Genomic DNA, 13,964 nt, shown 5'->3' with positions numbered 1-13,964 from the left:
GGTTAGGGACCACGAGATGGCGGCACATTTGAGCAGTCTCTCTTCACTGTGTACTGCTTAATTAGTGATAGCCTTGGGCCATCTATCTCTGATTCGTACCAGTGGAGATTGAACTGCCCACTCAGTCTCCAAAAGTTGGATAGGGCTAAATGGCCTCGCCTACTCCCGTATACGGAGTAGGCGAGGCCATTAAAAAGGCGTTAGCTGATTTTTTTTTTAAATTTCTTATGTGTATCAGATGGATTTTTTATTCTTTACATTCAATTGAAATTAAGAAAAGAACGCATTAAATTTCAAACACTTTATTTGTATAATATTTCATCCATTGAAGGGACAAACTTTGTATAATACCAACCAGTATGAATGATATCACGGGTCTATCAATCTTGAATATATCACAATGAATATTTTCGAATTAACGTACAAGTTAATTGTGGAGCTAATTATTGTGGAGTTTTTACTTCTCGAGATATCTGGAAGTTAGCAGGGCGAATTTTCATTTCAGTAGCTGCAAGAGAATAATGAGCTCCTTTCCACTGGACCCAGTTGATTCCATCAGCGTAACTCGTGTGATTTCCCTTCAGATAACGACCATTGAGATTCGACACGTGACACTTCGCGTACCACCATGCACCGCGGAATTCTTGTGCGCAATGGCGTTCCCAAATATCGTTGTCTCTGTCCTTGGTGGAGAACTTCATTTCATTTTGGTTTGAGAAAGAATTACCTGTGAAAAGCAAAAGGTAATTAGAGTGAAGACTCAGGAAGAAAAAACATTTTTAAACTGTAAAGTCGATTTTGATGAAAAATATTCAAATATTTATCCTTACCATTATATTCCTAACATATCCAGGAGATTGCTAGGACTAAACAACTATTCAACGTGCCAATTTGCAAACATTTACGTCATTCTACGGACCATGTATCACTAAAACAATTACAAATATTTACATTACCAATTTTTATTCCTACAATAAACCTTACGTTATTTATTGCGTTGTGTTTGCTAACTTCCTGTATGCAGCAATTGACCGAAGCATTTAATGATGGCTGTTTGAGAAACATATATCACCGGACTATACCCACTGGCAATACAGAAACCACTGATTTCTATTAAGAACCGGATGGTTTGTCTACAGTGGCACAGAAACACCAATACCGGATACTGAAAAAAGTCACGTGGTCTATAGAATCACGAGACGCCTTGTTCCATGCCTATCGGTATGGAACAAGGTAGGCAGAGCCCATAAAACAATAAACATAGTAGCTTGCTCTGTAAGCACAACTCGAGCTTCTGGAGGTGGACTCGTGGTGTAGGATATGTTCTTTTCATACGGAACGATTCCCGTAATATTGCTGTAAGATCCGGTATCCTCCAAAGAATATCTGAACATTGTTGCCCATCAAGATTATCCTGCGGTGTTGACCTTTTTATCCTGCAGGTAATGATTGTTTCATGAACGACAATGTTACTGTCGATCGCGAAAGAACTGTTCAGCAGTAGTTTCATTAGCACTACTTCCACAATCTTCGCTGGCCACCAAAATTCCCTGATCTGAATCCCATTGAAAACGTGTGGGCATATTAGAAACAAGAGCAATCACGGGAGCAAAATCCTCTTCTGTCAAATCTGAGCCAGTTAACGGACTGTCTGGTGAACGTGGTATGTTGTAGATGTTGATGCAATCCAGAACCTTGTGAATCTATGCTAAACCACATATGTGCTGTAATTCTGGCTAAAACAGGTCCATCAATTTATTAAATAAAAATCTTAATTCCCTTCCGATATGAGTAACAGAAGGCTGCACGCTGCGCTCATTAAAGAATCTTGAAAGTCAGAAAAATCCTTTGAACACAAACCCAAATCTTTGCGTATCTCGAATAGAAAAGTAATGTTCATTTTTTTATTCAGTGAGTCTAGCATTGCCGAGAAAGCAGAAATAAAGATGAATGCAATGATGTTTTAAGGTAAACAAGCCACTTAAAAAAGAGTCTAGGGAAATATCATTAAAGCCACTTAACAGTATTTATTTTTTTACTTATTTAATATATATTCTCTTTTATCCGGAGTAGTATAATATTTAAAGATTTGAATCTCTCTATCGTTCTGCATATGTAGCCTTGTGACAACGTTCCATAGTGCTAGACTACCAAAAGAAAGAACATTATTGATTCATGTAATAAGGGTTTCTTCGCTGTCATTAAAACTGATATTGTTAACATAAAAAATAATATATATGCACTGCTTGGCATACAGTCAACGGACACTAAAGTCTGAGAACGAATAGCTATGGCGTCCACCTTAAGAAGATGTAGGACCACCATTCGCTACGATGACTGCAGCAATCCAATGGGGCTTACTTTCTGCAAGCGTACTATAGCGACAATGGGAATTTTGGACCATTCTTCCTGTCTTCATGTAACGAGGTCCTGGACCGTTGCTGGGTGGACGTCCCTTGATCTCACCCAACGCTCCACTTCATCATACAAATGTTCAATAGGTTTCAGATCAGTTTCTATGGTGGCCAGGAAGTGTGGTGAAGTTCATGTCCACAAACCACGCAGTTACAGTAGCAACCTTATAACACGGCGCATTGTCCTGCCGAAGAGATAATGATCAATTCCGTAGAAACCACAAATTAGGAAGCATTGCAGTATCCAGGATGCTGAAATACCTCTCGGAGTTTTGTGTTCTTGGCACCATACACACTACGCACGCTGGTAAGAGACGTTCACCGAGCATCCGCCACCTACACCCGTTGATCTGCTCAGTAGAGGATGTACTGAGCAGAAGGTAGTTTTTAAATATTTTCCTTCGTAGCACCCAATGGTCACGTACGGCGGACAGTACTTGAAATTTACTCTATGGCGCTTCCGTCACAGTATGGTATCATAGATTGTTGACCTTGGTTGGCCCAATTTATCAACAGTTTTCCGAATACGTAGGCCTGCAACATGGTATCCTATCACAACGCATCTTTCAAACTCTTTGAGTTCCCTTCTCGCAGTCATTTCACCCGGAAACAGTTGCACTGACTTGAGAGAATCATATTCCTTCCACTTGTATCGGTTACAAACATTTCTCTCGTTACGTGGCACGATGCTCCTTGTAAACGAATAACGTTATATGGCAAGGTGCATCATACCATGAAGCGTCATGGCACGATGCACTTTGCCCATGGGAGTGTCTGTTGACTTCTTTCCACGTAGTGTATAGGGCTTAACAAATATTGTTGTTCATTGGCGAGTAGCTGCAGACACGACAAAATATATATTTTTTTAATTTAATAAAGAAACACTTTCTAAACTGCCTAATTTTAACTTTAAGGAAACCCAGAATAATATCGTATTATGAAGATCCATTCTAGTAACAAAAATTATTTTAAGAAATTATATTTTTTTCAAAAAATCAGTGTAGAGCCTATGTAGCTCGGTGGATGTGGCGTTTGCATACCAACGCGCTTGGCCGCACGAAGGAAGACTTGGTTTCGAGTCTAGTCGGCGACTAGAGGAAATTTTTCTAAGCCTTTTTTCGACCGGTTCCCGAGTTAGTCGATCTCTGGCACGGGCAAGCAGGTTTTTCCTCCCGGAAACTCGGGTTTTTCGTCCTGTAAACTCAAGAAAATCGACTGTAGAACCCACATTATTTCAGACATTAAATATATTGTGTTAGGGTTAGGGACCACGAGATGGCAGCACATTTGAGCTGTCTCTCTCTTCACTGCGTACCGCTTAATTAGTGATAGCCTTGGGCCATTGTTTCTGATTGGGTACCAGTGGAGATTGAACTGCCCACTCAGTCTCCAAAAGTTAGATAGGGCTAAATGGCCTCGCCTACTCCCGTATACGGGAATAAAAAGGCGTTAGCTTTTTTTTAAATCAGTGTATTATTTATTAACTTCTACTTAGAACTGTTTTCAAAAAAGAAAATGTTTTTCAAATATATAGCACCACAAAGCACCACATTTTTTTCGAGGCGAGTAGGATTTTGCAGAATTTGTCTAGCTCGATAAGAGGGCTCAACAAATATGTTCGCTCACTCTCCCGTGGCGAGTACTTGCAGAATGAACAAAATATGATGTTTTTTTAACAAAATATATATAAATACGTTCGCCAACAGCACTACAGTCATATTAATTATTTTCGTGGCCCTCCTGTTGAATTATTGGGACTTCTTTAAAATACCGGTTGATTTTGTGCTAGCGATTTTTATTTTTATTTTATTTTATTTTATTTATTTTGAGTGGCGAGTAGAGTTTTGTATAATATTTTGAACTCCTGTATGTGTGTGTGTGTGTGTGTTTTGTGTGTGTGTGTGTGTATATATATATATACTGTATATATATTCATATTTATATATACTGACTATAACCGAGACTAGAATATTTCCTATTATTAATTAATCGATCCATCATGTATCTAAGTTCGATTTAATAGCGTTTTTGAAAAACGAATAACGACTTGAGGTGGACAGTTTTCATCGAAGTAACATAACACTCTCTCTTACAAATGCCACAATATGACTTGTTCTCACTTTGGGACTGGGAATAATGTAATGGACTTTTGTTGTTCATAATACTACGCTAACTCGAATTGAAAATATCCAGAAATCTAATGTCTACTTACCTAATTCGAGAGCATAAAATATATGTGCCTCCTAAACTCGGTGAAATATGAAAATATTCCAACTCACGTGGAGTTAGAGGGAGATATTTTCGTTATTTTGTTTTGTTTGAGAGGCACAATGTGGAGAACAGCAACAACAATTAAGAAACTGGCAGCTTATGTAGCACAGGAGAACTCTTCTAGAAAAAGCAATGAAGATATTATAACTATAACCGAGACTAGAACATTCTGACTGACTATTGTTCAGAATCTTCAGACTACTTTAGTCAGAAATATTCTAAAAATTTTATATTTATAGTTTCGTTCTAGATTTTATAGAGAAGGAATAATAAGCTATCGGCTACTGTGAGAGGCGTAATAAATCCCCAAAAAGATATCACTGAGGGCCTCTGCTTTTTGCCTTAATATGCTGCAGCTATAGTTTGAGATTATCCAATCTTTAGCCTGCCTACCCTACGCATTCGACAGGTATATAACTTTTATTGAGTAAGATTTACATAAATTAAATTCATTGACACCAACTCTTACCAGCATTTCCGCTGTATCCGCTAACGTGCAGAGTGTAATTATCTTCTTCACTGTCAATCCAAAAATGATCATATAGCGCAAATCTAGATTCTCCTTCCATGTCCTTAAGATCAAACCTTATGGAGGTTTCAGTCTGTTGTGATAATGCAAATATTTTATTGTTACCTGAAAAAAATCACATATATTTGGTATTTTGTTAATACGAATACATATTTAACATATTTTCATATTACTTCTGAATGAAGTTAAATTATGATTAATATACATACTGATATTCATGTAATCAAACGACAAATTTTCAAGTGAGAAATATTGCGTTAATATTCAACTGAAATTCTGTTTTCCTTTTTTTTATTCTTACAATAGAGGTCGGTGATGATCAAACTTATCTTCGATAGTGCCTCTCTCTCTCTCTCTCTCTCTCTCTCTCTCTCTACAAGATTAGGCACTTTGGTTAACCTTTTATCAGTTATATGACTAACGTTTTTATTAATAAATAATAACTAATATAACTTCAAGTTTTAAAAAAAAATGTGATAGATATTTTACCTAACCAGAAGTCTCGATCACTATCTCCGAAACCATCTCTGTAATCTTGCCAGTCTTTGTAAAAATAATCGTCAGATCGTCCAAATTCTCCTCTTCTCTGGATTACCTGTAAATATAGAACTCTTTTTTTTTTTAGATTACACAAAACTATTAAAAATGGAAGCATTTACATTTCTACGTATTCGCATCAGAACTATTACATCAATTTCTGCTAGTAGAGTTTAAGAGAATGAACTATCGTAAAGTAGCTTATTCTCCTAAAGTTTTTTAGGAGAGCAAATTAGTTATGGTGATTCAAATTTGTGTAACTTTGGTTCAGTGTAGCAGGCAATTAAGAATTTGGGAAGGGGGATAAAATCATTTCTTTCCCGTGAGAAAGTATAAGAGAATGATGTCATGAATATTTAGTTAAACAAATAAATAAATAAATAAACGAAACTTATCTATACGTATTTTGTTTTTTAAATCATAATAATGTTTGAAATTTGTTTGCAAAAAATTAAAATATATTATCTTGATGTTATAAAAAGATAAACACGATTGAAAAGATAAACAAATCTTTTCAATCACCATCTTCCTAAACCGAAACTGTCATGACAAAGCTTTGCCATGATTCACAAGAGGTATCGTGCCTTACAATCAGCGAGTTTTTAAATATTGGCTGCCATCATTAAAATTTGGCTGTCATCATTAAAAATGATTTGTAACGAAATGTGAATGCATTCCTATTCGTGTTTGAACTGCTTCACATGAAAGTAATGCTACAGTTTAATCACAACAGTGGCAGACTTACATCTTTCTAAAGAGATTCTTATTTACTATCATCGTTTATTGACAATATGCAAAATTACTCTCTCTCAAGACAGAGTACATAATTATTTCTTTTTACATTAGTACTGTGGGTGGAGAAAGGACTTTTCTTATTTTTGATGTATTTTATATTTATTATTTATATCTCTACAAGGAGATATGTAGCTCTATGGAAAACAGCGCTTGCGTTCATTGCGCTAAAATGCAAGATGGTAAACCGTTTTAAATTCGATTTCCTTCTAGTAGCTGCTTAATGAACTTTCTCTAAACTATTTTTCAGCTGATTTTCGATTACCCTTACGAAAACAAGCAAGTCAGTTATTCTGGTTTTCAAATCCGCAACTTAAGTAAATAGACAATGCACTCACACTCTTTCAGACAACAATATATATATATATATATATATATTTTTTTTTTTTTTTTTTTTTTTTTTTACGATTAACGACCCTGAGATAGCAGAATTCAGCTTTCCATCTCCCTCTGATGTCTATGAAATCAACGTTAGCCTGGGGCTCAGCTATCACTCATGATAAAGGAGAAAACCTATTATCTTTTAGGGCTAAAGGAGTCTCATACTCTTTTGGGGAATAAAGTCGTTAGAACATTTATTATATTTTACGTAATTTAAATATTTCCTCTATAAACCAATGAAAATCTTTAAGACATTATTTCTCCAATATGCGGATCGTACTCTCGCACCGGCGATTAAATTTATTTTATACTTTGAAATATTCACGAGCATTCCTTCCCGTGGTGAGATTCGAACCAGGAGACTACTGATTCGACGGCGGATATGATGTCGAATTGACCAAATAGACCGGCATTTCATAAAATTATAGTTTAATCAAGATCTTTTCTAAGACAATATTTCTCAAGTTTTACGTTTTTGTGCAATAGCAATCTTATTTTTTGTGTAGCAATATGAGTAGTTTAGCAGAAGCAACAAAGAAAATAATAGTCATGTTCTGTTATTTATTTGTCAAATCCTAGCGATCTTACGAAATAAAAAAAATCTGGTATTATTAGGAATTTCATTTGAATAGTAGTGTAAGCATCTTAAGTATTATTTCGTTGCACCTTGTGAATAACCATGTGCTTTTGTATTACAGAGTGGATAGCAAATATGACAGTTGTTATTCTTGATTCAAAGAGAAACATGCGTGGGTTCTTTAAATCTATAACTCTCGGCTGTTAATATGACTATGATCTCATCTGGCTATGAGCAACATTTCTTTAGAGCAATGTGACATCGATGGTTTTTCAGATCATTCGGCGAATTGGATTAACGCCTCTGATTAGCCGAGTGACTGGGCTGTAGGATATAATCCTGGTTGCTGTTTAGTAGTAGGATTGGAGCATTTATCATACATACCGAATATATTCAAGCGGGTACTTACTGTCCATCCTCCTCCAGCAGTAGTCATGTCGCAATATACGATTATGCTATCTTTCACTACTCGATTTCTGGGCCATATCTTGTATATCCCGCTAATGTTGTGCCCACCTTCCATAACCTCGGCGCAGTTTGCTGGATGACAGTGTACATAATTCACTAAAAAAGTAAAATTGAAAAACAAAAAATAGCGAAATAAAGATTAGTAAAATAAAAAGATAAAAAGAAAATAATAGAAAAGATCGGCACAATGCAGCTTTTTATAAATAAGATTCTAAATAAAATCATAAAAATTCAAAAAATCATAAGTTGTAATGAAAAAAATGGTAGATGCAGTCATTTGATATGACACTACTGTTGAAAACATTCAAAGAACCAGTTATCATAATCACGGGAAAATGAAAAAATAATAATAAAGATGATCGTTTGCCATGTAGTTTTGTTTGGTTTTGTTTTCAAGCTGCTGTGATACGTTGAAACTAGTTCCCAAGTCTCTCATAACAGAATGGTATGAAGGGCACAAAGTTGACGGTATGTTTCAAGTGATCGCTACGCAAATCAGACAACATCATACAACGGAAACATTCGAAATCTTTCATATCATACAAATACTCAAAACACATATCATTTAAGTTTATCACGAGGTGAGTTTTCTTCTTCTTCACCTCAGATTTCCTTGCGGATGAAATTTAAGAAATAAGCGTTCAGGGAAACTTGTCATAAGAATATTTTGAAAAATATACTATGGAAATTATTCCCTTGCAATTTTCACATTTCGGATAACTTCAGCATTTCTACTCGGATTCTAAAAGTAGACGGTACTGTGATTGGTTGAATAAATAAACTAAGGAATGCTACCATTAGGACATTCATCGCCATTTATGAATAAAAATTCTGAGTTTCTATCAAGTTGTTATTGTTGTTTTGAAATTGCATGTATGTTCTGGTCATTCAGCCTGTTTAGAGGAATGAAGAAACTCCAAGTTCACAGATATAAAATTCTTCCACCGTCGTATGAGGTAGAGTTAATGACTTACAGTTGAAGCGCTGCCCGTATTAAGATACTTCGCATCTAGACAGGATGTCTAGATGCGAAGTGAGTAATCGAATATTTTGTTATTGAAAGGTTGTCAATATGAATTGAAAATAGTATTCATACCTTTGGACACAATGTGTTCCAGTAATGTGAAGCCTTCTTCAAATTTTTCCTTCAATCGAGTCACATCACATTTAAGATCGGCTTCTGCTTTACTTAACATGAAAAGAGTAGAAATCAAGACGTGGAACTGCATTATCTCCATCTGTAACAAAGCACATAAGCACTCGAAAAAAAAGTAAGTATAAAATTTATGTTTGGTGAAAACAGAACAAAGAACTTTGGGAATGATTTCAGATTGGGAATAAGATTGATGTCCATTTCACTTCCAATCTTAAAATTAATTTATGTGAATAAACTTCGCAACTATTTATTTAATGATACCACAAAATTGAAACTATAATAATAATTATAATAATAATTAGATTGATAATTAATTCTAATATATAATTAATTCTAATAGTATAAGAAGTTAGTACAAAAATTTTAAAAAATTAAGGACTTTTTTTATTTTTAAAATATTTCAAATAATAATAAATATCATAAAGTTTTATGTATAAATATTATGTTTCGTTTCTAACAATAACTGTTATTTGTCATTTTATGATGTCAGTGATAATTAGTACCTTGTTTAAGATATATGCATCCATTTCATTGCATCTGACATACCGTTCAGAAATGAAATTTGAAGTAAGATAGATATGCTTACCTTTGATTATAATCCTAGATAAAATATCTATGAAATGTATTCGCTCAATGCCTTATGCAGATCCTTCGTAGCTCACACGAAACCTATGGTTGCAAAGAATTGGGTTCGAATCCTAAGACTTGCAGAACCTTGATCACGGATTTTCAGCGTAAGGTTGGGTCTCATAAGGCTGAAAGATTTTTCATTCATATATATATATATATATATATATATATAAGACTAATCACCATATCCTGTAAAATAATATATTCAACGTTCATCAACCTGCCTACGTTTATGAACGCACTACTTACCAACACTTTAAACTGACTTCTGAATTGCTAAGAAGAGACCGAAATATGATTAAAAAAGTGTTTCCTGAGAGTGTGAGGCACTGATATCACAATGGAAGCACAACTTCCTTCCTTTCTTAATACTTCTCATATTGGGCAAGAAAATGATAAAATCGGAATTAAGGAAGTCTTACTTCATTTATACTGAACAGACCAATCATATCTTTTGCGTTTAGCGTACATTGTGATGAAACACAGTCATCCTTCGGCTTACTTTGGTGTTCCGTTCCATCCGCCAGGACGTAAGTACATTAACCTTCCTGCTGGCTGAGGTGGATGAAATATCCAGACTACCCTAGTATTTTGCATGGATCAAAATTTCATCAGCATTCTACCTTTTGTCATGCCATTACCTCCTTCCGCCATTAATCCCTTCAGAGCTATTTTAGAGCCATTAATGTATTAACTGAGTTACCTTCGTGTCATCTGTCTTTACGCATACGGTTTTACTTGGAATTTCCTTTACTGTCCTAAGTAAAGGAAAGAACAACCAGTGCAATGAAACAGTTGCATTGGTAGTTCTTTCACTTTACTCACAATATAGAAACAGTTTTTTTTCGCGAATTTTCAAATGTTTGCATTGAAAATATAATGTCACATATTTATATTTTAAAATAATATTTATTGAAATAAATATGACCTTTTGCTTTCTTTCCTAGCAAAATGCCATTATATGGATCATCACATTTCAGTTTTAGAAACGATTTTATTTTATTTTATTTTATTATTATGAACGATAAATGATGTTAAATTGCATTACTCGGTTTCCGATTGTGAGTCTTTTTCGATCAAAAATTTATATCCAATGATGTTTTAGTAGGGATCTTTGCCTTCATCTTTTTTTTTTTTTTTTTGTAGGAATACATTACGATAATATCGAGTGCGTAACCACCGTAGATATGTTGAAAATATAATATGAAGGATACCGTATAAGGAAGGAAGGATTCAAAATTTATGCTTATTTTGAAGATTTTCTAATGCTTACCGCCCCCTCCTTATCCTCTCTGAACCTTCTAATTCTGTACTATTTCTTTGCAATCTAAAATCAGCTGTTCTACTGTCTGTCTGGTGAAAAATTGTTTAAATGCATACCACACAAAATAAACTTCAGTAATATTATTATTTTTTCTTCTTTTTTTTTAAATAATCTAAATATTTTTACTTCTACTTCTGCTGCTGGTTGCTTTTTCTGAAGTAATCTGTGTCTTAGAAATACTTGATAGTAATCCTCTTAGCTGGAGGAAAAGGTAAAGACTTAGATTACTCTCAGTGCTATTGAGAAAGAAAAGAGAGAACACTTAGCCAGAAGTCACGCTAAAGTGCCTCAAGCTGCAGTGCGAGATACATGAAGAATGTCGTGTTTCGTTTTCGATTGTTGATTAGAAGACATCCTAACATGGAAAGAAATACAGACGTTTCTTTTACAGGCTTTTATAGTATTTATGCTAAAATAAGTTCTTAATTTATAAATGATCAGTTTCATTTTACTATCGAAAAATTATAAATTATTTGATACCGTTATCTTGAAAAAGAGGATTTGAATTATTTTAAAAGAAAAGGGCCATATGCTTTACATAATCTTTTTTTTTTGGAGGAGGAGGGGAAGGGTTATAGTCCTATCCAACCTGTAGATATTTCAGAGAATTTATTTTATAAATCGTTCGCAAGACAACTGTTACAAACGTAAATCACTTGGGGAACATGCCCATTTATTTTAGTGTAAATAATAGCAAAGGTTTAGCTACTTCAACAATGCCACGTATCTAAACTAGAAGAAAATATTTATATCTGCTGTTGTTAGAACATAAATAATTTTTTCTGACATGATTTCTGTATTAGTTATAGTGCAATTAATTTATAGATTTTTGCCTTCTTCCTTTCTCCCATGTTATATACGGTGATTTCTTCTTTGTACTACAAGAAAAACAATCAGATAACACAAGAAAAATATGTAGTATTTTCTTTTTCATTAGGTGAATTTACAATGTTGTTTCTTTGTGTTTTGAAAAGAAAGTGCAAATAATTTTTGTCTTACTATTTTTGCCATTATGATATCTGATACAATTATAAGAGTGACATTTTACAGTTTTTATTTATGAACCAGAACCCTTAAAAACTCATTGAGACTACAAAACAGTATAATAGCATCCTAAACGAAACAATAGTAAACGACAAAATCAGAAAAACAGCCTGGATGCAGATAGCATCTTTAGACTGCTGCTGACACTGTATATAATAGTCTTAAACTTGCATTTAATAAAATATATAACAAAGCAATAATAAAAATAAAAATACGCTCCCAAACTAAACAGAATCCATGGATAACAGCAACATATTAATAAATATACAAAGAAAATATGCCCTATGGAAACAACATAAGAAGTCACCTAACAATACCGTTTTCTGTAATCTGTGTTGTTTTAATAAACAACACAGATTAGAACGGCAAAAGAAACTAGTATTGAAACAAATTAATAAATTAACAACTCGGAACTACATAAAGGGAACCGCTGCCTCAGAAACAATAAAACACAGCTTTGCTTGCGATCCCAAATCCCTCAAACAGCTGGCAAACAATTTTAATCAGCACTTCGTGAACTCCGTCCAAAACTACAGGAGTCTCTCCTCACACAAAGAAACATTTTCCACAGGCAACCCCGTCGATGTGATTACTCACAGTAACAAAAGAAGAACTACCCCTTGAAATTCAACAAATGAACCCTGACAAAGAACCCAGGACAGACTAGACCAAAAGACATCAAGAAACTATCAACCAATTTATGTCCAGTTATACTAAATCTGCTAAATAAAATCATCGAAACGGGCACATAACTAAAACAATAAAAACTGCATTAATCACACTATAAGCAAACAAACCAAAAATAAGCATAAATAATTACAAACCCATCGCCACATTATCTGTAATCAATCAAATCATGGAGCGCATCGTACATTGCAAACTCTCCGAACATGTTGAAAAATTCCAAAGCATCCCCAAAACACAATATGGCTTTCAAAAAACTAAAGGAAGCAACACTCCTGTAAGATTTCACAGACCTAATAAGCTGCATTTAATTAAAACAAAATAGTATTAGTTGTTTTCATTGACCTAACAAAAGCATCGGACACACTGACCACACGAAACCTTGTTAACGAAACTAACACATATCGGAAGCGGAGATCGCCAAACCAGTGGCTTGGCCGACGACACGGCTATAGTATCCATTCACAACAACGTAAATATCGCTTACACACAAATATGCAACACGACATCAATCAAATCACTAACTGGCTAAGCGAAAACGGCATAGCTTCATATCAACACTGGAAGAACTGGCCCTATACCATGCACCACTGTCCTGCCATACAACTTCATGGATCGGGAGTCAGCATTGGAATTCACCAAAACAGCGCTCTAAAAGTAGAAATAATCGATACCTTTCCTGGGTGTGCAATATATGCACTCATTACAACTCAGACAGGAAAGAAAATATATATCATTAACATATACATCCCACAAAATGACCAGCTTGCAGTGCAGGTACTGGAGTTTGTGCGAAACCACCTCAGCAAGGTCAATGACCACATCATACTGGCAGGGGATTTCAACTACACTCTGGATCCTGCAATGGACAGACAGCAATGCCAAGAACATCGACACTCACTAGCTCAGCTTCTCCAGGATGTAATAAATGACTTCGAGCTGACTGACACCTTCAGACACTTGCACCCACATGAGAAAATGTTCTCCTGGAGAGCCAAAGGTGGTCCTACCAGTGTCTTATACCAGGCACGGCTCGACAGATACTACACATCGATGCACACAATACCCTACATCAGGAGAGTCACATACCATCCATCTCATGCATCAGACCATGACTCCAGCCTTCTTAACATTTGCTTTCCTGGACACACCAGATA

The 13,964-nt window shown here is 34.9% G+C and overlaps 1 protein-coding gene across 2 annotated transcripts in view; it reads right to left on the bottom strand.

The window, feature by feature from the left end:
* Positions 1 to 286: 286 nt before the first annotated feature.
* LOC150103332 (techylectin-5A-like) overlaps positions 287 to 13,964 on the bottom strand; it is a 32,329-nt gene continuing 18,651 nt past the window's right edge. The window contains exons 1-7 of one of the 2 annotated variants that reach the window (XM_090397704.1): positions 10,005 to 10,396; positions 9,712 to 9,880; positions 9,066 to 9,207; positions 7,911 to 8,065; positions 5,704 to 5,809; positions 5,155 to 5,319; positions 287 to 727 (exon numbers count right to left, since the gene is read on the bottom strand). In XM_090397704.1, coding sequence (XP_090253830.1) covers positions 444 to 727; positions 5,155 to 5,319; positions 5,704 to 5,809; positions 7,911 to 8,065; positions 9,066 to 9,207 — 852 coding nt within the window. In that variant the 5' untranslated portion in view covers positions 9,712 to 9,880; positions 10,005 to 10,396 and the 3' untranslated portion in view covers positions 287 to 443. Of the gene's footprint in view, positions 728 to 5,154; positions 5,320 to 5,703; positions 5,810 to 7,910; positions 8,066 to 9,065; positions 9,208 to 9,711; positions 9,881 to 10,004; positions 10,397 to 13,964 lie in introns of those variants that run through there. The other variant, XM_090397705.1, reaches the window with a different exon arrangement.

Source organism: Typopeltis vanoorti, chromosome 9 (assembly GCF_054136105.1).
Source record: "Typopeltis vanoorti isolate ZY-2024b chromosome 9, IOZ_Tvanoo_1.0, whole genome shotgun sequence".
Classification (NCBI taxonomy): domain Eukaryota; kingdom Metazoa; phylum Arthropoda; class Arachnida; order Uropygi; family Thelyphonidae; genus Typopeltis; species Typopeltis vanoorti.
Note: the sequence above shows the minus strand (reverse complement) of the source record. Positions and strands in the feature narration are given on the sequence as shown.